The sequence below is a fragment of the Antedon mediterranea genome, chromosome 10, assembly GCF_964355755.1.
Source record: "Antedon mediterranea chromosome 10, ecAntMedi1.1, whole genome shotgun sequence".
Taxonomy (NCBI): Eukaryota; Metazoa; Echinodermata; class Crinoidea; order Comatulida; family Antedonidae; genus Antedon; species Antedon mediterranea.
This window is the reverse complement of record NC_092679.1, coordinates 16,123,425-16,147,784: the sequence shown is the minus strand read 5'-3', so window position 1 is coordinate 16,147,784 and position 24,360 is coordinate 16,123,425. Positions and strand designations below refer to the sequence as shown.

The window sequence follows — 24,360 nt, the reverse complement described above, 5'->3', positions numbered from 1 at the left end:
AGTATCCAAAATCAAGTAGTATACGTATGAAACGCCATATGTGCCAAAATATTTATCTTTTTACTAATATTAAGACAAAACTCCGTCTGGAACCCAGACTACATACTTACATGTGTTTAGAACTTACTTTAGTCTACTATTGTTCCCGTCGGATCGTCTGCTGTTTAAGAAACTTACGAAAGAGGGCGCTATATAAATGTTATTATAAAAATTCATATATTAATATTTTCAGGCTTTTATAATATTCTCAAAAGATCAATCTAATTCGACATTTTCTGTGGTTTTTTTTTTCGTTTCTTTCAATTTGATTAATATATTTAATATAACTGTTGACCTTTATTTATAATTATATCTATTCACGCGCTTCCCGTTGCGTTAATTGTAGGTCTAGTCTACATCGCCTCCCTACACACTACACTTAGACCTTTCAATATACATACACTATAATAATAATCTTTATTGTCTTTCTTTCTTGTTTGTTATTTTTCACATACATAAAATCAAAACTAAAGACAAAAGACCAAAAAAAAAGCTTTCGCTTATCGAGTTTTGGCCTTTTAAAATGAATAAAACTTAAACTAGAACGTATATCATTTCTGAGAAAGAAAAATCTGAAGAAAATTAATTACATAAATGACAATTAATAACTCACTGGCATTATCAATATGAATATGAAATAAGTAATAGAAGAGTAATATACACATTTTTATTTGTTTTTTTTTTAAATAGAAAAACTAAGCATCATATAAGGTTATTAAATGTTCTTTGACTTTGATGGCAAATTGTGTTCTAAATGAAATTGACTTAATATTTACTAGGAGTTTATTCCAGAGTTTGGGACCTTGGTATGTTATATTGGTTTGAGATAGAGTCGCACGGCAAAAGGGGATCGAGAGATTAAACGGGTCATTAAATCGGGTGTTAAATGGATGGCTTACATAGTTAAAGTATAGTATAATATGATGAGGTAATCTAGAATAAAATAAATCGGAAATAAATTTAAGCACATGCAACTCATACAATTTAAAAACATCTAAAATCAACAATTGCTTAAACAAAGGTATAGAATGTACTCTAAAATCTGAAAACTCAAATACTTTCAGATATACCTCTTAGAAAAAGCAAGTTAAAAGGCAAAATTGTTTTAGTAAATGTATTTGATAATTCTTTATTCCTTGAGTACATTCTAACATTCGGAAAGCCACTCATGTTAAAAGCTTTGAAAACTTCTCTCTCAACAACAGAACTATGCGTCGCGCACATACAACGTGCGATCCGCGTTGCGTATTTTAGTATCGCGTCGTTATGGTTACATCTCTTTTGTACTGTAAACACATTCAAGAGATGGTCACGTAATTATTGTGTATTTTTATTGTCAAATCTAATGTATAGACGGAAACCAGATGGTGTGTTAACAAAACCACAGCGAAAAGTGGTAGGCTTTTCTACTCTTCGCCTGTTGCCTGTTGGAGAGAAGCAAAAACGGAAGAACCATGTCGCGCAAACAAAACCTCTGACAGATTTTTTTGAGTCTGAAAGTTTTAATAATTCAGAGGTAATTTATAAACGGAAACAACGCGATTTTGAAATAGCAGAACGAGAAAGAAATAAACCACCGCCAGAAAAACCAGTTAAAGTTGATTACGACTTTGATGTGGATTGGTTCTCTGGTTATACTTTCAGATTTCCGCCACCCATTTCCATAAAAAAAGGTTGTCATCAAGCAATCCGAAAACCACTTGCTCTGAGCTTTGGAAAGCAGACGGTTTCAGATGTCAAGGACTGGAGCGATAAACCGTTTAGTACTCTCGATTTAGACTATAAAAAAGCATTCCCGTTGCTTCTGAAGCGAGTATCAGAAGCAGAAGAGAAAGACTTGGTCTTTGTAAAAACTGAAACAAGAAGACATTCTATTGTCACAACTGATTACATGACGGGAAATATTTCTCTGACAAATAATTCTGGAAAGGAAACTAAATACCATGTGTTTCCCCTTCTTTATGAGGAACCAGAATCGAGTTCGTCTGGATCAGACATGAAATATCCATGGAGTAATGACAGCAATGATGATGACGACGATGATGGAAGTCGGCCAACGGGATTAATTGCGTCAAAAGAATCATCTGAAGAATCTATAATAGTAGAGGAACTCGCTCCACCTGGTTGGCCAGCAGGATGGAATCCAAAAGCACGGCGATCATCAATAGCTGGTGGTCCAAAGCTTCAGAAGTCAAACGCACCACGAGTTGTACGACGTACGTCGATGGATTATGGAGGAATGCCGTTTTCGTTTCGTATCCCGCCTGCAATGGAGACACTTAAAGAGGACTCAACGAGCGACGATGAACCAAACATTAATAGAGAAGACGTAATTGGTTTATTTTGCCATCAAGATAAAGATTTTGACATCAAACACGCTGAGGAAACGATGGAACATCTCAACCAAAACTTGGAAACTTTGGAAAACTTTCTGAAGAATTATAACTCGATAAGTACAATATCGAACACATCAATATGCTCGGTTTTAAGTATGACTACGAATGAAGCTGCAGCAGATGGTGTTGAGAAGTAATAGAAATAAATAATGCAGCCACACTGTTTATATTAAAGAAGTAAAGTACTCCTGTATATTTTTGGACATTTAACAAGAATAAAACATCTTATAGGCCTAAATATATACAGTATTAGGATTCATTATTAAATTATAAATATTCACTTTGGTATAGCAACATTTCTTTTTCAGTTTCATCAGCATTTTTAAGTTCACAAAAAAATCTTTTTGAATTGAATGAAGTTGTTTGGAGGCTCCACTTTCATCAGGAGTTCTACTTCTTCAATTGGTACTTCAATGCGAAGAACCTAGTTGTTTGAAGATTTAATTTCATCAGGAGTTCCTCTAATGTGAATAACCTAGATGTTTGAACGCTTCACTTTCATCAGGAGGTCTTCTAATGTGAAGAACCTAGTTGTTTGAAGGCTTTACTTTCATCAGGAGTTCTCAGTTCTGGTACTGGTACTCTAATTCACAGAACCTAGCTGTTTGAAGATTTCGGTTTCATCCTTTCAACTTTTTTTAATTGATACTCTATGTAAAGAACCTAGTTCCTCTTAAATGCCCAGAAACTATTTGTTTGAGGACTCCACTTTCATCAGGAGTTCCACTTCTTCAATTGGCACTCTAATGTGAAGATCTTTTTCCATTAAAATATCCAAGATGTTTTGCAGTTCATCTGGAAAGTATCGAACAGCATCTAGATACAGAACCTATTAAAAGTAAATAAATTAAAATCAATTTAAATACTATTGCTTGCTTTTTAGATTCAAATGTTTCAGGGAAGAATACAATATAAAAAATAAATAAAATCATATCGATAAATTACACACCTTAGCCCAGGGACAACACTGTATAGCCCGAAAGAATAATGACTTGGCCTTCTTCATGTCCCCACGACAAGCCTTAGAAAAATGAAAAAGTTGTTAAACTGTATTACATTATGTACTGTATACTTCTACTTTTAGAAACGAAATATGATTAATTTGTATATTGTAGCATACTACCTCAAACTGTATAAACATTCTCCATATGAGTACACTATGTCTGGTAGCCTGATCAGAAACAGCCTTCATGAATAAAGAACGTATTCTATGTGTTATTCCAGTGTTGATGTCTATAGAAGACAAAATAAACAAATTAATAAAACAACCAAAATATTTATTAGATGGGCTATTTAAATAAGTCAATTACAAAAGAATAAAGGCTAGATGAAAATGATAATTTATTGCATATACAGTATAATAATTAATTGGAAGTTAATCTAACTGTTCTACCACAGTAGACCTCTTTAATCTTATATGTTGCAGTAGACCTCTTCAGTCTTTATTTGAATTTGCATTAGACCTTCTTAATCTTACTTGATGTTTCAGTAGACCTCCTTAATCTTACTTGATGCTGCAGCAGACCTTATTCTTACCAGATGCTGCAGTAGACCTCCATAAACTTTATCTCAAGTTGCAGTAGACTTTCTTAATCTTTATCTGAAGTTGCAGTGGACATCCTTAATCTTTATCTTAAGTTGTAGTACACCTACTAAATCTTACCTGATATTGCAGTATCAAGCTCCTGTCTTGACTTAGCCAACATGTCGTCTCTTGTCATCTCAGCTTGTATGCTATAAAGCCATACCACTGGTGAAACGGATGATTGTAGACTCCCATCAAAATACCTTCGCACTCTACCGATAATCAATGACTTCATCTCAAGCGAAATGAACAGCTGTAAGAATACAGCACTGCGAGGAAAAGCCAAAAGCGCCCTCTGTAGGATACTGCGAATCATTGTCAATGGGGTTGGGTTTCTTAGTATGTGATAAATCACAAGTTTGATATAATTTAGAAATATATCCTCATAATGTTTTTGTAGGGTTGTGGTGAAAGAATCAATATAAGTGTCGTTAAATTCTCTTTTCTTGGCAGAATGAGTCTTTAGAAAAGAAAGGCTTTCTTCAAAGACAACAGTAGCTGCTTGTAATCCAACAGTAATGTACTGGAACCATGCATAACAACACACATACTCAAGAAAGTATTCTAAATCGTCTGATTCCTCTGAGGAAAGCAAAGCACTCTTGTACGTTTCCATTTTAGCATCCAAATTTGTTTGAAATCCTCGTCTTGCTTTCAAAATGTCAAGAGCAGATGTTTCATCAGATTCTGGGTTTGAAAATACTTCTGAACCTTGACCTAGCCATGTCAATACCTTAAGAAGTCGATCAATTCCATCATTATTCATCTTTTCTTTCTTGTTGGTAATGAATGATCTTACATTAGCATCTAAGTCCAGTTCTAAGTATGTATAAGATGCGACTAAGCTTGGTATAGAGTTCCTGACTTCTTGACCAGACATCACCTGCCCACTCATACCAAGAGCAGTTCCTATAACTCGTCGAGCTTCTTCCACATTTCCAAGCTTCCACTCAAGTTTGGCATAAACTTCCCAGAGTAAAAGGTTATTCCTGTTGACCTCCTCCTTCAGAATACACTTGGCAAACTTTCTGACATCCTTACAATGCTGTTTAAAAGCTTTCTTCTTTGATTTGTCATCATTTATGCTACCATTGTCAAACTGCTCGTATTCAAATTTGATCCAAATAAGTAGCAGAGTAGTCCGTTTGTTGGAAGTGAAAAGTTGTAAAGATTGAGCCAAGACATTTCTGACAAATTGTTTAAATGAACCAATTATTCTAGGTGGTGTAAGCTGGCTTGATTCAGATGTCGTTCCAACACCCAGTTGAGAACAGTTGCTGGTGACTCCTACCGATAACTGTTTATAGTCATAGTTTATTGGGTCTGTTAAGGAATAGTTAGACTTAAAAAATATTTGGTCAGTATGCTGTAACGCATACATAGAGTGTCTACAAACTTCATAATCATTGGACGATCCAAATGTTGGGACCGTTACCCCAAGGAAGCGTAAAAAGTTCAAGAGAAGTTTATACTGCAGTTCTTCTGACTTTATCTTGAAGAGAAATGCACTGACATCATCAAAGACTACCATTCTCTCTGGATCTTCGCAATCATCTTCTGTTACATCTTTATCTGGATCAGGTTTCCATGGTAGAAAATGTCTTTGCTCTCTAGCGGTCTCCAGATAAACCCAGCTTTGCCAAGTATCAACACATGATTCTGGAATCTTGTCATTCTCTATTTCTTCATCAACTTCACTTACTTCTGAAAGAATAAAATGTACTGTAGTTTTTGAAGCGATATATAAACATATTTCATATTAGCTTAGGGCTTCAAGGGCACTATAATGACAAGGAGGTGGAAAATAACTATACAATGCATACCAGTGGAAGATGGCAATTGCTTCCATCCTCCTTTTTGCTTCATTTTCATCCATGAGTTCCAGCCATTAGCACCTTTCTCACCGAATTTTGGTTCTTCACTGTCCCAAAATATCTCCAGAAATGCACTCTGCAAAAGGAAGGATGCACATATGAATTTAGTTTTTGGCATGGTGTTTTGGGTCAAATTTGTTTATAATATAGTGGTAAGTTTACCCAATTGGCTAGAAGGAAGATTGGTTGCTTTGAATTGCTTTGGTGTCTTAAGATAGGTAGTTTCAGTGAAATACTGTACATACAAAGAGCACTGGGGAGAGACAAGAACTGTCAATGGTAACTATTGTCAGGGCATGTCTTTCCAACAAGGAAATACCAGAAATTATTTTTAGAGAGCCAGTCTTCATTTTTAACAGAGGGGTAATGGCTCAACCTTGCGACGGTCATGAGTCCTTTTGTTAATGCTTCTCGTACTCTCTTACTTGTTCATTATGCGGTGTTGTTGCATCAAGTTTGTGGGATCCAAATAGATTAAACTCTATCATAGCTTGGTAACAGCATACAGCCTTTTCAGTATAGCCACTCTGACGAATAACCTCACATAACTGACAGAATATACCTACAAATAAACAAATTTACTTACTTTACGTAAAGAGCGACCGAGCCAAAACAATTTAGATCATTTTGTTAAACTTTCCTTACAAACAATACCTGTATGTGTGAAACTGAGTGGAAGCAACATCTACCACAATGTTACAATAAGAATATATATACTGTATATATTATCAAACTAGTGTGATACCCAAATATGTTAGTGATATGACATCATCGTGTCCATATACTGTATGGGCACTGTCACATTTTGTTGTCACATACAGTTTGATAGTTTAGACAGAGCTTTAACCTAGATGCAACAAATTAAATCTGAATTTAGGATTTACTCCAACCCAAGGGTTAACAAAACAAAACTAACCTAATAAATGTAGATCAGTGTTGGGTAAAGGTTTGTGAGTGGACATCTGACCTTCCATTATTGTAGCCAACTTTCCAATACATTTTCCATAAACAGATAACACCTTATTAAAGGTGAACGTGGAAAATTGTGACTGAACAAACATCAAGTAAGCATTCCATAACAATGGATCATTTGGGTGCTGAAAAATCATTTTGTCCCAATGTTCCTTTAATTCTTTACTATTCCATATTTCCATACAGAGTTCAACATGCTCTAATTTTAATTCTAAAGATGACGTGTTTGTCACAATTGCTCGTTCTAAAATCGCAATCTTCTTCTCCAGAACAAGTCTACTTAATTTTCGGCGTTTATCGTCTGTTTCCCCGCTAAAATAAATACTATGTCCACGCAATGCAATTTCATCCTGAAACTTAACAAACTGCATCCAAAGTTTAACATCGTTTGGATTTTCTCGTAATTTCTTGTTGTATTCTTCTGTCTGTTTTGTGATCAGTCCTTCCCATGAATCAAATCTCATGGGTTCTTTATTGTCTTCCTTTGAATCGTTGACAGCATGCGGAGTTTGACCGAAGAGGTAATACTGAGTAGCTTTATCGTGAATATTCAACGGGTCAACTTCATCGCGATTAAAACCTATTTCAGATTCAGAGTTCTCAACATCAGCATTATTTTCTAAAGGAATAAAAGTATCAGTAGACAGTTTCTCGTTTTCGATCAAACATTTTTTATTGCGACCAATTCCCGAAAAATCAACTAAATCCTCTTCATTCGTCAAGACTTTCATAGATTTCTTGGAATAGTATCGGTCATCATCAATCTTCTGCTTCTTACTTTTTTTCGATTGTTTGTGACTATACCAATTTATTTCTTGCTTATGGTCAAGTCCGAGGCACGACGATTCCAGTCTTTTATAAAATGCTGCGTCGGAAAAATGTACAGATTCAAAACATAGATTGTTCTTATCGGCTTTTGTGTCTATGCAACATGCGTCCAAAGCCTTAGGCCCAAGATCTTCAATCCACACACATTTACATCCCATCGCTGAGAAACTAGAAAACACAATTCAATAACGCAGCATTAATTATCATATTCATGTAACATATCACAATGTAAACATGAGGAAAAATTGAAATGATTATTATTATTATTATTTTATACATATATTTTGTTAATTAATTTTATTTTTTTATCACTAATTAACAACTTTTAATGATTCCTATTAACACACAAATACAATTATTATAGGCAGCACCTAATTTTTTTTCTTTAAGACATCCCTATTCAGGACACTTTTCTGTAATGGGGCAACTCTGTTTTATCACTAGGGTCAAGTTTATTCAGGAGCTACCTTTAAATAAATGGACACTTTATTGGGTCTTTAATAGTGGTTCTATTGTATAACTACACTATCAAACTAGTGTGATGTGCCCAAGTATGGTAGTGATATGCCCAAATATGGTACAGTAACAGTAGTAGGACACGTCCAGATATTAGCACGTCACATTTTGTTGTCACATAAAGTTTGATAGTATAGACAGAGCTTTATAGTACAATTTTCTAATTAATATTCACATTCATCACACCTTGACTCATCTTTATATTTACTTGAAGTTGATTTTTCAGAAGTTGCATGACTGACTGGATGTTTAGATCTACTCTTCTGTCTATCATCCCTTGTACCATCTCTTTCTCTTTTCCTGTAATCTTCATCACTACCAAGTTTATGTTTCTTCTTTTTCTTATGTCCTTTTTTACCATCTCTCAATCGATCATTTTTCTGTGAATGTCGCGAATCCTTCCTTTGTTTGATTGCTCTTTCATCATGATGCTTATACTTCTTCCTCTTTGTTGTAGGTATCTGCACCGCGCCTGACTGACTCTTTCCTAATGACTGGTAAACTTCGCATGATTCCTCGTCCTTGGAAGTGGCGGGAAAACTTTCATTTACCAGCCAACTTGAACTTTCTAGGAAATAAACAAATTACAGTTATAAGTTTAGTTCACAATCTTTTGTATGGTTTGATGTGTAGACTCAATTCAAGTGAAAATGTTTTAGTCTCAACGATTATAGACAACGTCTTATATAATTATATAAGTCAAAGATGCTCTCCAGGTGGAATGCCATCCTGAGATGAGTAGTAGTTATCTGTATAGTATTGTTTATTTTGAAATTAATTTATGTAATTTTTACCTTCTATGGACCAGAGATTCCGAAATAAAAGATTGAATGAATGCAGGGGCGGATGTGGGATTTTGATAAAGAGGGGGGGGGGGGGGGGCAATATGGGTAAATAATCGTCTAGACGCCCGGAGCTAGTGTTTTGGTCAGTCGATTCTTATCATATAATTATCTCAATATAGTGGGTTTTATAGACCATATTTAATATACAAAACTTTTAATATACAAAATTTTCAAATTGTTAAATTTGAAAATAAATAATGGTAACGATGATCGAGCCAAACCGTGAATATTTACACATTTTTACGCGATCGTTAATATAACGGTTTCTTGGTTTTTTCGAGTGTTGCTAGGACACATGGACGTGAAGATTTGCGAAGCCAAGGCCGGGCCAGCGTGAAAATTAAGAATGTTTTGATGCTTCAACCCAAACGAGGATATATTTTAATGTACCTTTTACACTAAAGACAAACATTAAATAAATTAAATTGTTTTAATTATAATTTAGTTTTACTTACACTTGTTATTTTAAAATATCAGACTATAAAGAGTACAAAAAAGGTGAAAAACATTGTCACGTTGTAAAAATTCACGAATTTTTTCACAAACTATGATGGATCCACTATGATGACCCCTACGTAATTTATGAACCATTTGATGGTCAGTTTTAACGATCGTAGAGTTGAAGTTGAACTCGGTTCAATTTATAAAAAAAAGATTGAAGATTTTTACGATGTTTAATTTTGTACCCACTTTTCCTGTAAAGTCGTATGTAAATGGTTGCATTATATATTACAAAAGAGGCAATCAGCCCCTGGAATGAATAAATGTACAGAGAGAGAGGACCCTCTTAGTAGAATTTAGTAGTACAGTAGTTCCTATTAAGTATTACTATTATTCATAGACATACATTACTAGTAGGCACATCGAACCCTACTAGTCTAGTCTACAACTAACTAGCTAGGCCTAGCGGGATCCAGTCAAGTCGCCCCATCGCAAAGTCGCCCCATACAAAGTCGCCCAATACAAAGTCGCCCCATCGCAAAGTCGCCCCAAAACAAAGTCGCCCCGGCACAGTCGCCCCATTACAAAGTCGCCCCAACGCAAAGTCGCCCCAACGCAAAGTCGCCCCAACGCAAAGTCGCCCCAACGCAAAGTCGCCCCATCGCAAAGTCGCCCACGGTTTTATTTCGGAAGTGCCGCCGCTAGTAGTACGCTGTTTTAATCATATAGCGGTTGCGTTTGATATCGATTGCGTTGTTACTTTGGTCGCGCTAAATGTCGTATACATTATAATGTTTATCCTATTATATACATAATTTGTGTTTTAATTTTTATTTTACAGGTTTTAATGGAGTGATGTGCTTTTTAAAAATCATTAAAAAATAGTCCCTTGTTTGAAAGTTCTAAAAAGATTTCGAAAAGATTATCCCTGATTTATAGTTTCGAAAATGTTAATTTAATATGATTTTAAAATTAGTTACCAGAGCCACAATTACGAATCTTTCTTCAACCTACGCGTGGATACCAGCTAATTTTTTAGGATAATATAATAAGTGTATAAATAGTAGGCCTTCGTATATTTACAGTAGTTAAAACAATAACAGCGTTGTAAGACAATAAATGTTATATAGGCTACTTATTGATCATTTTGCATTTATTGACAAGTTATGTGTCTATAGTTATTTAATTTTAATTATGACTTTTCAAAATGAAGAAATAAAAAAAAGGGGATTTCTTCGCCGATATGATCGTTTTACACATGCAGGTATTTTAGTAAAATTAAAACGCTACATTTTGACCATGGAAAAACCATCGTACAGTATGATTACGTGTGCGTGTTTTTTAAAAAGGGGAATCCCCGACGGGCAGCAGAAAGACGTAGCAGCTGTGAGAAGGAAACAGATACCAGAAGGAGCAGCTCCGATTGGTTTCAGAGAATGTTTCAGATTGCGAGTCGCTTTTTATTCAACAGCAGAATGATCATTTTACTGAAGAAATTCTTTTCAACCCTTTTGGTTATAGAACATTCTAATTATCATGCCTAATAAATATCCTCATATCGGGTGTTTATTTAATTTTAATAAACAAGACAGTGAAGAGGCACGGAATATTACGTACACGGACGTACGACGAATACACACATGCACGTCATCATTTACGACATATAGTGGCGATATGATGCAATTTTATAATGGATATAATGATGAGATTGCATTTCCAGGCTTATAATCAATGTTCATTGTAATACTATGTATATAATAGTAAACTGAATGTTTATAAATAAATTGTTTTACCTAATTTGTTGCATATAAAAAAATAAAAGACACAGACGTAGCCTACGTTCCCTATAAAATATTTCACATTTAAATTTATGTACTGTTAAATGACATTATGCTGAATAATAGGCTTTATACTATAATCTTAAACTATGTTTACAAATTGTCATTTTTAAGGCACACATCTTTCTCTCATCATAGACCTCAGTGTAAAATAAAAACAAAAATCAATTATTAATATAGGCCTAATAATAATAAATATTCATCGACCAAAGTAAAAATAATCTAGATCGTATAACATCATTTTATCGCGACCAAAATTAAACGCCACCGATTTCGAACGCGACTGATATCATCGTAAAACTCCGACGGGGTTTCCCCATCTTCAGATGGTGCGTTGTAGTGCGACAACGGCGGAGTAATTACGGGGGTTTCTCTCTGGTGAGAGCTAGCACGTTAGTGCAACCGCGGAGTGATTAGTTGGGGGCTTCCTCTCTGATGATTGTGGAGCGTGCCGATCGTGTGACCTGAGACTACATGGCGGGCCTTCCCCTTTTATGCCTACACGTTCCGTGTTATTTTGTTTATCATTGCGACATTTTACGCACTTTTAAACTATTTTTTAACGTTTTGGGGCGACTTTACGATGGGGCGACTTTGTGTTGGGGCGACTTTGCGATGGGGCGACTTTGCGTTGGGGCGACTTTGCGATGGGGCGACTTTGCAATGGGGCGACTGTGTCAGGGCGACTTTGTTTTGGGGCGACTTTGCGATGGGGCGACTGTGTATGGGGCGACTTTGTATGGGGCGACTTTGCGATGGGGCGACTTGACTAGCATCCGGCCTAGCTAGCTAATAGGCGCGGCCTACCTACTTATCCGTAGGGCCTACCCTCTCACAGACAGTACTAGGCGGCAGCCTACTACACTATGTTATGCGCGATTTGAATGATTTGCGCAATTTGAAATTGCGCAAAAAAATCCTTGCGCAATTTCAAATTGCGCAAAGAATTCTTGCGCAATTTCAAATTGCGCAAGGATTTTTTTGCGCAATTTCAAATTGCGCAATCAACTTGCGCAATTTCAAATTGCGCAAGAAAATCTTTGCGCAATTTTAAATTGCGCTGCACAATTTGTAAATTGCGCAAGATAGTTCTTGCGCAATATGACACCTTTGCGCAATTTGAAAACGAACTGTAAATTTTTATTGGAAACTAAATAACTCAAAATAAAACATAATAAATGCGAAGATAACATGTGTATAATAAATACATAACATTTATTATTACAATTAAATAATATTATCACTGTAACTTGAAATAAATCAAAATAAATGTAAAAATTAAGTTTTTAATATTAGTTTAAGCTAGGCCATGTAACCTTGTCAGTATCAGTAGTCCAGACCCTAGCTAGGCTAGAGTAGTATAGCCGGCCGCCCGCGCCGCGCCCGCCTGGTGGAACACCACCGCTTCGTTTTCCTTCGTCGGTTCTTCGACGGTATGCTAACTTATAACAATATTTGCACTACTAAAATAAGGAAATGCGATATTTATCTTTAATTTTGAATCATTCTTAGAAATTACTATAAAAATATGGGTGTGCATGATTTCACAATCTGTCGAAAAACCTTGCGCAATTTGCAGATTACTTGCGCAATTTAATACGTTGCTTGCGCAATTTGAAACACATGTTTCAATTCAAATTGCGCAAGGATTTTTTTTGCGCAATTTCAAATTGCGCAAATCGTTCAAATCGCGCATAACACACTACACTACTAGGCATAAATATTGACTGTGTCTAGGCCTAGTAGTACGTAGGCCTAGCCTAGTAGGCTGTCCTGCGGCTACCTAGTAGAGGCCTAGCCTGGCTATAATCAGCTTACCTTCATCTTTTCCACTTTCTTTTTCATCTAGGCCTACTTTATTTATTGTTTGTATATTAATAGCGCTTGGAAACATTGTGACAGAAGGTCGTACATAAGCAATCTAGTAAGGCTAGGCCTAGGCCACTACAGATAAATGTATCGGCGGCGGCAAACGACGTGTGTGTACCGACGATGCTCTTCGTGTTGTTTACGTTTTGTGTCAGTGAACTACTAATCGAATGGGGGCGTTATCTTTGATTACCAAATGCGTGGGGGCGTTTGTTGTTTTTGTCACACATGTTGTCGGTCTCACAGCTAGCTAACTAGCCAGACACACGTAACCGTACTGTGTTGTTGAGAAGACCAATAATTCGGGCTCAAAATTTTTAGCCTTTAAGTACTTTTCTGCATCACAAAATGAAATTATCTTTACTTTTATTATTTATAGTTGCTGGTGTATGCGGGGATTGGACTCGAAATCAGGTAAGATATTGCCCAGGCTATTGTCTACGTAGGCCTACTAGCTAGGCTAGCTAGGGCTAAATTTAAGTAAAAAGGGCCAACTAACAAGGTAGTCTAGGCCTAGTAGTAGGTAGGGCCTCAAGCCTTGACCTTGCCTGGGTTGGCCTAACTAAAAGTCTAGGGGACTAGTACCAACCAGTACTGTAGGCTACTGTAGACCTATTCTAGTAGTACTAGAGAAGTAACATTAGCCTATTTTCCATAAAGGATTGAACTGTAGAAGACATACCTTCTCGCAATGAGTAATAAACCATTGGAACAGTTTACCAGCCGACGTTGTAAATTCTGAGACCACTAACACCTTCAAGAATCGCAAATGTAGTTGATATGGGGTTAAAAAGGCATCGCCTAAACTTTCCCATTAATAACTAAAGTAGGCTAGATAAGTACTTTATGAAGAAAAATCACATAAAAAGTAACAAAGAGGGGCCTAAATCCATTAAATTGATTACTTTTCTCGCGAACTTCACATACACCATGTTCAAGATTTTCATTTCTATAGAGTGCCAAAAAAAGCAACTATGAGGGCTAAAAACTCAGTGGAATACGTCTACTTTTAATGCATTTTTATTGGTGAAATACACATTTACTTTAAAAATATTGAACATCATAATCATATTCTTTTCATTTTTTTAATGTTAAATCATAAAAAAACAAACAATGCATTTTACAGTACAGTAACATTCTCCAAATGTCTTTCTCGCGCATACTGTATATATACACCACCCCATATATATCAATATTTACCATATCATACAAATTATCGCATTGTAATTGATTTACCATCTGTGTCCTTGAGTTCTCCAGGAAATACTGTTAAACTTTCTCAACATTGTAGTTTATAGAGGATTAGGAATCAATTCCCCCAAGACTTTGATGTTTCCTTTTCCATGCTGTTAAATACATGTACATACATATAAGATCCTCCTCTTCTACGTTGTAGAGCTGGAGTCAAACTTATATTCAGCAATAAATAGCCTTCTGAGGTGTTCGTTAGGATTTGTGTGTAATAATAATAATAAGATTTATAATTGCTTTGGCTTGCCTGATTTCTAAGTCTAAAATGATAAGAGATTTTGATAGACAGGTCACGATACTACCTGTTATGACATCAAACTGCATCTTTTTTGTAATTGATGTATTCGGTCGTCCTCTACAGATATGAATAATATACCATGCTATAAAACAATACTTCTAAATCTTGAGACAGAAACGAAAAAAGGTTGTGGAAAGTGAGTGTAATACAGTACCTAATTAATTTAATCTTTTTAATACCACTGTCCTCCTGGGTTAAAATCCTACAGTATCTAACAAGAAAAACCCCTGAAAACATGGCCTTATTGTACGTCCTATCTGAAGGACGAGGTACAATGACCCTATTGAAGTATCTTCTCAATAATGCAAGCAATATACAGTAGTAGCACTGACTGACAGCAGAGATGATTTCATTCAAACATTCTGATTTTTAACTGCAGATCAATCGGAATTTGGAGTAGAAGTTTAAAACTGATAAATGCATACTGTAGCATTACAATAAGGTAGTTGTGTAGCATAAAGCTCTGTCTACACTATCAAACTTTATGTGGAAAAAAAAATGTGATGTGCCCATATATGGACATGATGACATATCACTACCATATTTGTGCACATCACACTTTTTTGACAAACTAATTTGATATTGTAGTCTATAGTATGCTACACTGAAAAAAAATGTTCCCTAGACACATTACACACACTATGTCTCCCAAACACATTATACCATATTGCTTTCTCAAATAATATCAACAGTTAGGCAACAAACTAATTAAAAATCAGACGAAGTAATAAGGCCAGCAAATCCTTACAGATTAGTAACATGATGCTTTAATATAAACACAATCTTCCGTAGGATTATTCTAGTGGTTTTCAATCAGAAATTTAACTTTCAACTGAATTAACAGAATCCTAGGGCACCTGTGGACAAATTTTGTTGGTTTTTTTATCGCATTTCAATAGCAATTTCTATGGGGAGGAGAATCGTTAACATGTGTTTAATTTGTGGTCTTTGTCTTCCGTGCAAAAGGAATCCATTTATTTTAATTTACCGTAAGCCTACAGTTATACTGCATGTATAATAACAGTGATTTAACCAACTATTAACTAAGAGAATGAGTAGGTAGTTATAATATTGAATATACAGCACTGTAACTTTAGACTGTACTGAATTTTAATTTTACGCCGAGAAAATCTAGCTGTATTTAAATGTGTTATTCTCTGTCTATACTATCAAACTTTGTGACAACAAAATGTGATGCAGCACCCATATATGGACATGATGATGACATATCACTACCATATTTAGGCACATCACACCTTTTTTGTTAAACTAGTTTGTTTAAGTTTAATCTATTTGTGACAAAAGAAATCTATTTTTTATTTTTTTCTGGAAATGATTGATTGATTTAATTAATATACATATTGTATTTAGTAAACACAGCTTTTTAGGGATACAATATATTAAAAAGATGTGAATAATTTAATGTTCAAATGAAAACTGATACAGTATTATTAATATTCTGGTTTTTATTTACAAATACTGTAAACCAAATTATCTTTTTTTAATAGTAAATTCCTTTAGGAAACAATTCATTTAACACACAGCTGCAATCACAAAGACAGATTTCACACAGAGACTACTTTCCAAAGGTTAATAATTTAATACCGTGAGCTGACGAGTATAAATGTACATACAGTACAGTAGATAGGCCTACTACAGTATACAGTACAGTATCATGAGCGCTGAATTGAATTGAATTGAAATATATATTTATACTGGGTAACCTCTTCAGTCAAAGACTGGTCTCCCAGAGGGCCCAGTTGGTGATCAGTGGCTGTGATGTACTAATACACCGGGGTAACCCCCTACTCGTCTCGAAAGATGTACTAGGTTCTTTAAAGTGCACACAAGCTAGATGTGTACACTGGACCTACGGTTTATAGTCCTTATCCGAGAAGACTCGTTCTACCACCAGAACCATGCCGATGTTATGGCTACGTAATTACGGTTCCACTGTCTTAACCGCTCGGCCACTCACTCACTCACTCTGAATGTCTCGCGACATACAGTAGCGCACTTACCAAGACTTTTTGAATCAAAGATTATTGGCCAAGATTATCGTGTGTGCATAGACTTGTTTAGTTACCGTACTGTTAATAATTAATAATATTTATTTGATTACCAAAAAATAATAACAGGAGTGAGAATAGGCTTATTAAGACAGTTAATTTTAACATTTTGTTAAACAACAATAAAGTGAATAGTCAGAATAAATAAAGAGAATTAACAACTCAAACTCGGTCTTTAAAAAAAAAAATCAGCCAAGCATTTTACAGTAGAAGAATATATGCATTAGTGCTATCAATAAATACAATACACCCAAATTGACTGGTGAGATTACAGAGCCTTTATAATTCAACCTTTAATCATGCTAGTCAAGGGATTACAGATTACTATTGGAAATTCTGTCGATATTGATTTCTTCAAAGAATATGCATTGTTAATACTGTAGATACTATAATACCATAACAATACTTTATAGCACAATTTGTTTCCAAATGTATTAATATAATATTTGTAAAAATATAGCTGTATTGAATTTTAACGATTATAGACACTATTTTAATTTCAATGAAAAGAGAAAATGTTTAATGTTGTGATTTATTTTTTTTGGTTCGAAAATTTAAATCATTATTTAAAGTTGATTTTTAAATACTGTATATTATGGCTAGGGAAGAATTTTGTTTAAATATAAATAGCGCCACCAATAGTCGAGTAGACTGTCTCAATATCAATTCCTGTTGTTCATTCAATTGTGACTCACCATGGCTTTTGTTGTTGTTGTAGGATTGTCACAAAAAGGACTTCATACGTTAGTGCTTTAAACATGAAATTACTACGAGCAATTCTCATAGCTTATGCCTTTTTATTTAATAAGGACGGTGAGGATACTAAGAGTTCTAATAATAATGATTTAAGCCCTACTAATATTAATAACGGTGTGGAAGGCCCTGGAACAGGAACTGGTAACAGTAATGATTGGGTTTTAAATCAGGTAAGTACAGCACTGAACAGGGTTAGTTTTGGTCATTATGGAGGTATTATAAGCCTAGCTAAGTTCCTAATTTTTAAGTACAGTACCTGTAAGCTACTTGTTTAATCAGAATAAGTTGAATTGGATTTTAAGGAATGAAAAGAATATGTATGTTTTGATACTAAATATTGTTGTTTATGATTATCCCAGTTTTAAAACTAGAATTTAATTTGTTACAAATTTGTATATACATTTTTATAACATTAAAATAAAATTGATTTGTTTTCAAATTTAATTTGGAAACCTATTTGTAATCATTAAGTAACTTTTATTCATAAATGTTACAGTATTTAAATCACATTATTTTTGTATTATTAATAACATAATTTGTTGTTGTATTATACTGTATCTGTCAAGTATTTAAACATGAAATTTGCCATAACATAATGTACAGTGTTACGTAATGTACTGCTTATAGTAATGTAACAATTATACTATAACTATATGTTAACATTGATCCATTGTCTAACATTCAATACTAATGTTGTACATTCACTTATTTTGAGTTGTCGAATCTCATCTAATTTTGACTTCCTGTGCGTATCATAACAATTTCCGTCTGCTACCCATAGTCTAATTAAGTCATCCTACATGACTGTTTCTTGAGAAATTGTTGTTTGTAACTTTAAATATAGTTTTAGCGTTTATATTGTTAATGCATTAAAAAATATATTGGTTTAAACTGTATAAGATCTTGTTTCTGACTGAATTTAGTGTTTAATGAATTAAAATTTATTATTAAAAAACTGTTACAGATGTAATAAATACTGTGGAGTGAAAAAATTCATTTTTTAATTTGATGCAATAATTGCTAAACTGAATTTTGGGTTTAGAATATAGTTTTGTATATGTTTTTCAATACATCATTTTGTGTGTAACAGTGCAGTATAGGTAGTTTTGTAGCTTTGGGCTATGCTACAGTACACTGGCAGAATTATTAATATTCCCTGCTTTAAAATTATTCTATTTTTTTAGCATTAAAATTGGTAAAATGTGTTAACAATAGGGAGGTTTCGCAACCTTACGAATACGATAACGAAAACGGATACGTCATACATTTGTGAAACTTTTGAGCTGATCCCCATTTCATATTCGTAAAGCGTATTCGTGTTGACGAATATCACCAGTCATATTCGTAACTACAAAACGAGTATAGTTTTTGATCTATTTTTGCACATTTTGCATTTGAATCAGGAATGATTCATGATTATAATATAATTATAGATTTATTGAAAGTAATTTACTAAAATGCCAAGTCAATTTTGATAAATAGCAGTTTTTAAAGTCCTCACTCGCTTTGATGTTACGCTAGGCCTAGGCAGCCAAGCACCAAGCAACACGTACCTGCGCTTCGCTCAAATTTACCGCAGTCATATTTTGGACGCGCCTCAATATTTCGTTGCCATGCGAAACAGATTTTTACTGGCTTATGAAAAACGAATACGTGTGCGTGACGTATCCGTTTTCGTTATCGTATTCGTAAGATTGCAAAACCTCTCTATTGGTAATACAGTACAACAAGTATCTTATTTTACATTGTATTTTAAGGAACAATAAACCTGTATGTGTTTGTACTGTACTATTTAGTTATGCACTACTAGTACAGTACTAATTTTCTTGTGAATGGAAATACACAAATATTGTAGAATTTAAATTAAATAATAGAATTACTAATGACAAATATAAGTACCACAAATTTCATTTTCTCTTTCAGGCATTACATCAACCAAAAAATCTTTCAAATACTCGTCTAGTGCGAGTCGCCAATCTTGTAAACGAAACCATCTTCAATGAAATCTTAGACCCCATTCTGATACCTAGAGTCCCAGGTACTCCTGGAAATGCACAGGTTCGAAAGGTAAATACAGAGCTTAAGACAATGGTTCATTTGTTTGTTATCTTTATGTGCCAAGATACTGTAGAAAAAAGACTCTTGCGGGATTTTAACTGTGGAACCAGAGCTTAAAATGCAGCCAGTTAACTTTAACCATAAAACAATAAAATATATTTCATAGAAGAAACAGCAGAAATTTTAAAATATGACAATAATAAAAATTGTATTTAAAGATGTATTGTGCCCCTGAAAAAATATTTTTGTTGTTGAATATGCCATAATAGTTATTCACTTTGACTCAAAATTGTTTAATTGATTCAAATTTATTCTTATGTTGGGAAGTTATTACTGTAGATGCCAAACAGTAAATAAAATACAATGATAGTTGGCCACAGGTTTACTACCAAAGTTGGCATTGGGTCTAGAAATTTACAATTACAAGAATATTTTAACAGCTAAATCACAATCACATCCATATTATTTGTTACTAAATTATTTTTTACTCAAAAACGAAAAGTCTATTGAAAAACAGGCTTTATAATGTGCAGTATGCCTTTTTTTTTTAGCATATAACTGATCGTTTAGAGAAGTTACCTGGTTGGCATATAGAAAGACACTCATTCAGCGCCTCTACCCCTCACGGTTCAATCGACTTTGTAAACATCATAGCAACACACAATATAAACGCACCACGGCGCCTAGTCTTGGCATGCCATCATGATAGCAAGAAGACACCCACAGGTTTCGTAGGTGCAACAGACTCTGCTGTACCTTGTGCTATGATGATACACCTTGCTGAAAATCTACATACATACATTGCATCCAGATCTGATGATTTCCCTGTAAGGTTCATGATGTTATGTTCATCATCTTTTATTATTGTGAAAAACTCTGGAATATAAAACGCATATAAACTTGGAATACTGTAGGTTTTTAAATTTTAATTAACAATCTAAAACACTATTAGGAAAAAATGTTCAATATGACAATGACAATTAATGAAATATTTTTTCGGTAGCTGAAAAAACTATTTACAATTACAGACATACTTTGTTAATTAAGAAAAGAATGCAATGTATTAAACGATCCTAAACAGTGATACTGTAATGACCATTTTTCGAACTATTAGTGTTTGTCAACTTTGTTTCCTTAACTTGATTAACGTTTATGAAAGTTTTTTTATTGGTAGTTTATCCTGTAATGTTATTACATTTACAATGTTTATTTACAGGAGCTAACGATACAATTGTTATTTTTTGATGGCGAGGAAGCGTTTGTCAAATGGACTAGTTCGGACTCGATTTACGGCTCACGTAAGTTGGCTAGTCGTATGCATAGCACCAAAACAAACACTCCTGATAAAACTGAACTTGATTCCATTGTAAGTATTTTCAATCGTACGATTTTACAATAAAACCTAACCAATTGATAGGACTCTTTAAACCGGATAGGACCTTTCACGCCTGATCTAGAGCTGACATGGCAAATAAAATCATGCCTCTGTTTCGTTTTCATGCCTCGTCATGCAGCTCATGCTAATCATGTACTCGATGCATGTAGCCGTTGGGCATGGCATGAAAACAAAAAGATGCTGTATGCGCAATCGCATGCAAACTAATCGCACGCAAACCTGACGTTGAGCCAAATCGGAGCAGGTGTGAAAGACCCTAAAATCGTTTTTTTTTAGCAATGTTAGATTTCAATAATTTGGGATTAACCTTCCAACTTTTTTTTTTAATCATAAGCATCTTGGATTTGAATATAATACAAACAACCATATCAGTTGCGTGCACTTTCCAGGTATTTGTAAATATTTTCTCCGTATAATTTACTATTCTTTTTGTTTTAGGATGTGTTTGTTTTGTTGGATCTGATTGGTGCCAACAACCCTATTTTCTTAAATTTCTTTGAAGATACAACCAAACTTTATTCGAGGATGCAAAGAATAGGTGAACATTTTATATTGAATATTTACATTTATTATTACATTTATACTTGAAAATTGTAGGCGCTATTGTGCTAACAAACAAACAAACACACAAATGAATAAAGTACTATTAGATACTGTAACAAGCAGACACACTCGATTGACTACATATACCTCCTTGGTAAATGAAAAAGAGATACAGTATATACTTTAAAACATTTAACTAACCATAAAGCGATAAAATGCAAATTCAGGCCTATTGTCCAGTCATTATTGGGAGGTCTGAAATAAATGGAAATAAATAAATATGGAACAGGTTTAAGTTATATCACAGATTCTTTTCATTTTGTTCATTTATTTATTCGACACATTCAGTCAAGGGGTTGCAACATCAACAATGTTCCATAACATGCAACCCCTCATAAATTAAAGTTGCTAAAATCATGTCATTTTTAATTTTGCAGAAAAAAAATTGAATGATCTGAATAGTTTGGATACTGCCAAGGATGTATATTTCAGTGGAAGATCTACTCGGAGTATAATTCAAGATGACCATATCCCATTCCTTCAGAGAGGTATTTTAAAAATAATATTTTTAACAGTTTAAAATACTAAAAATGAGTGACAAAATATTGCTTTGAATTTGCACAAATATACATTACTATGTAAAATGTAAAGTTAAAGCCCATCTGAAAAAAATATTTTTTAATATACGATTTTTAAACTAAAAAATGACTAACCAACCTAGACTAAGTCTTGTTACAGTAATATAACAAAAAAACAGGATTTGAATTCATGACCCTGGGATTGCTAAGCAAACATATGAACCACGAAGCTACTGTGCCACTTCTGTAATTAGTAATTTATTTTTGTTTATTTTCAGGTGTTAAAATCTTGCATCTAATACCATCACCGTTTCCAGTTCACTGGCATAAAATTACGGACAACAAAGCTAATCTACATTTCCCAACAATAATGAACCTGCAGAAAATTGTACAAGCCTTTGTAGCAGAGTACATGCATCTAAATGTCTAGTGCCACCAAACATGCTTTATTTGTACGTAAATTAGACATAGGCATATTAAGTCACATACAAGATAATTTGATAGAGATATTGCGGCAGGCTTATCATCACATTACAAGATTTATTTAGCGCCATATCCGCAATAGCTCTAATAGCTACACTTTTCAACAACATTCTTCTCCCCTAAAGGTCAGGTGTGCCAACTTAGGACCTGTTCAGACCTACAGAGTTATGCTTTCATATTGTCTGACAACCAGGAAAAACTTAGTGGAAGCCACCTCTTACGACACTGATCTTTCGTTCATTACGACAGCTCAAGGTACAAGATTAGTGAGCAACGCTTATGATACAAAAGTCAAATTTACTCCTGTATACCAGTTCGCCCAAATCGGTTACACTTCAGTTTTAAATGAAAGCAAATCTGAACAATTTGCTGTTACAACAGTAATTATAATATGACATTGCTTGCAATATGAAAGCATAACTCCATGGAACTGGACATACCCTTAACATGTATTCGTAGGCAGTTGAGGTTTCTTTTCAATTGAAATATGTAATATGCATGTTGGTTATGCATGTTGGTTGTGCATGAATTTTCAAACAATTGTCAGTAAGGAATATTATTTATATTTACAGTACCTTTACATGTTCTTTATTTTATTTATTTATTGCTGGTCATCCTTCACTAGATAATAGGGACTTTAAGCTTGGTTCCCTCTAGGACGCAATGCAAGGGAGTTGACCAATCACAAGCACATATTTGGTATAGGTGTGCTGTTTGTATTTCGGTGTGTAAAAGTGTACTGTACCAAATTTAAGTGTGCGGTTTAAGGGCATTTTAAGAGTCTGTTAGGTGAGTGATCGCACTCCCACCCCTAAAAGGCAAGGCATGTCAATTGGGTGTGTTTAACCGTTGTTATTGTTGAAATATTATATTTTATACAAGTTAAAATTTACAATACAGAGTATTTTTATATACACAATATATATATACCATTTACTACAGGTGTTGGGGGTACTTAGGTAGTTTCTATGTTTTGTGTGATTGTGGAGAAAATATAAATACAATCTAAATGCTTATTCATGTGACACACATGCTATATTGTAAGGATTATCATCAATGATAATAAATCTATTTGTAATTTCTAAAAGTTAATTTTTGTTGTGTTTCTTAACGAAAAATAAGGTCTGTAAAAAAACACACTTTCAGTGCAAAGTGTTTCAGTAACTACAAAATATACAATATAACTACAACCAAATTTTTATATATAAGAGGCAAACACAAAAAGTTTGTCCTCTATGCATGCCGCGGTACAACATCCGATTAGTGTGAATTGCATTCAACATCAATCTTGCAACGGAGATGGTCATGGGCTATATACTGTAAAAAGTTTGTAAACCAAACATTTACTGAATTATGACATATTTTAAAAATTACTGATCAATTACTGATCAAAAAGCTATCAAATGTGGAATTTCCAGAGGGCGTCATTCAAAACTATAAAAGCAGGAACCGCGCAAATGGCAGCATTACCGTTTAGAGAGGTAAGTCAATATATTATATCTTTCTAAAATTTGTGCTGCAACATTATGAGAGTATGTTTCCGTACGCACTTGACCAAAAATAACCGGGGTAATACATTATATGAACCGCTTATTAGAGACATTTATATAAATAAAATAAATTTATTCTGTGCCGGTGATGTTTATATATAAAAAAGTATCTCTCTGGAGATCCCGCTTTGTTAATAAAAATACTGAAAGATGAGTGTTAAAGAGTTGCTATCCA

At 34.2% G+C, this 24,360-nt stretch overlaps 3 protein-coding genes across 6 annotated transcripts; 2 read left to right on the top strand and 1 right to left on the bottom strand.

Moving 5' to 3' along the window:
* Positions 1 to 1,331: 1,331 nt before the first annotated feature.
* On the top strand, positions 1,332 to 2,719 carry LOC140060508 (uncharacterized). Its single transcript, XM_072106758.1, has one exon. It carries the CDS (start codon positions 1,385 to 1,387, stop codon positions 2,570 to 2,572), a length of 1,188 nt encoding a protein of 395 aa, XP_071962859.1. The 5' UTR covers positions 1,332 to 1,384; the 3' UTR covers positions 2,573 to 2,719.
* LOC140060507 (nuclear exosome regulator NRDE2-like) lies at positions 2,626 to 13,332 on the bottom strand. 2 transcript variants are annotated; one of them, XM_072106756.1, is made up of 9 exons: positions 13,153 to 13,332; positions 8,397 to 8,778; positions 6,811 to 7,862; positions 6,320 to 6,456; positions 5,844 to 5,970; positions 4,099 to 5,724; positions 3,559 to 3,668; positions 3,385 to 3,456; positions 2,626 to 3,264 (listed from the first exon to the last, which is right to left on the bottom strand). In XM_072106756.1, exons 1-9 carry the CDS (start codon positions 13,226 to 13,228, stop codon positions 3,124 to 3,126), a joined length of 3,723 nt encoding a protein of 1,240 aa, XP_071962857.1. In that variant the 5' UTR covers positions 13,229 to 13,332; the 3' UTR covers positions 2,626 to 3,123. The 2 variants fall into 2 exon arrangements, with proteins under 2 accessions (XP_071962857.1, XP_071962858.1); XM_072106757.1 differs by having other exon boundaries at positions 4,099 to 5,721.
* Positions 13,333 to 13,450: 118 nt separating this feature from the next.
* On the top strand, positions 13,451 to 23,722 carry LOC140060671 (glutaminyl-peptide cyclotransferase-like). Of its 3 annotated transcripts, XR_011847352.1 has the most exons (8): positions 17,389 to 17,747; positions 19,501 to 19,644; positions 20,187 to 20,462; positions 20,852 to 21,001; positions 21,470 to 21,569; positions 22,012 to 22,122; positions 22,431 to 22,678; positions 22,754 to 23,722. XR_011847352.1 is itself a non-coding variant. In XM_072106980.1 (7 exons), exons 1-7 carry the CDS (start codon positions 13,552 to 13,554, stop codon positions 22,580 to 22,582), a joined length of 999 nt encoding a protein of 332 aa, XP_071963081.1. In that variant the 5' UTR covers positions 13,451 to 13,551; the 3' UTR covers positions 22,583 to 23,722. The 3 variants fall into 3 exon arrangements, 2 of the variants coding, with proteins under 2 accessions (XP_071963081.1, XP_071963080.1); XM_072106980.1 differs by lacking the exon at positions 17,389 to 17,747 and adding an exon at positions 13,451 to 13,617 and having other exon boundaries at positions 22,431 to 23,722; XM_072106979.1 differs by having other exon boundaries at positions 22,431 to 23,722.
* Positions 23,723 to 24,360: the final 638 nt, after the last annotated feature.

What these genes read in the sequence shown, in the direction of transcription:
- LOC140060508 (XM_072106758.1), top strand. Translation starts at nt 1,385, where the DNA reads ATGTATAGACGGAAACCAGATGGTGTGTTAACAAAACCACAGCGAAAA.
- LOC140060507 (XM_072106756.1), bottom strand. Translation starts at nt 13,228, where the DNA reads ATGTTTCCAAGCGCTATTAATATACAAACAATAAATAAAGTAGGCCTA. An exon ending in CACTGATCTACATTTATTAG is followed by an intron (nt 6,457 to 6,810) that starts GTTAGTTTTGTT and finishes GTTTATTTGTAG; the next exon opens with GTATATTCTGTCAGTTATGT. An exon ending in AGTGTTGTCCCTGGGCTAAG is followed by an intron (nt 3,265 to 3,384) that starts GTGTGTAATTTA and finishes TACTTTTAATAG; the next exon opens with GTTCTGTATCTAGATGCTGT.
- LOC140060671 (XM_072106979.1), top strand. Translation starts at nt 17,580, where the DNA reads ATGAAATTACTACGAGCAATTCTCATAGCTTATGCCTTTTTATTTAAT. An exon ending in GAAATGCACAGGTTCGAAAG is followed by an intron (nt 19,645 to 20,186) that starts GTAAATACAGAG and finishes TTTTTTTTTTAG; the next exon opens with CATATAACTGATCGTTTAGA. An exon ending in TTCGAGGATGCAAAGAATAG is followed by an intron (nt 21,570 to 22,011) that starts GTGAACATTTTA and finishes TTAATTTTGCAG; the next exon opens with AAAAAAAATTGAATGATCTG.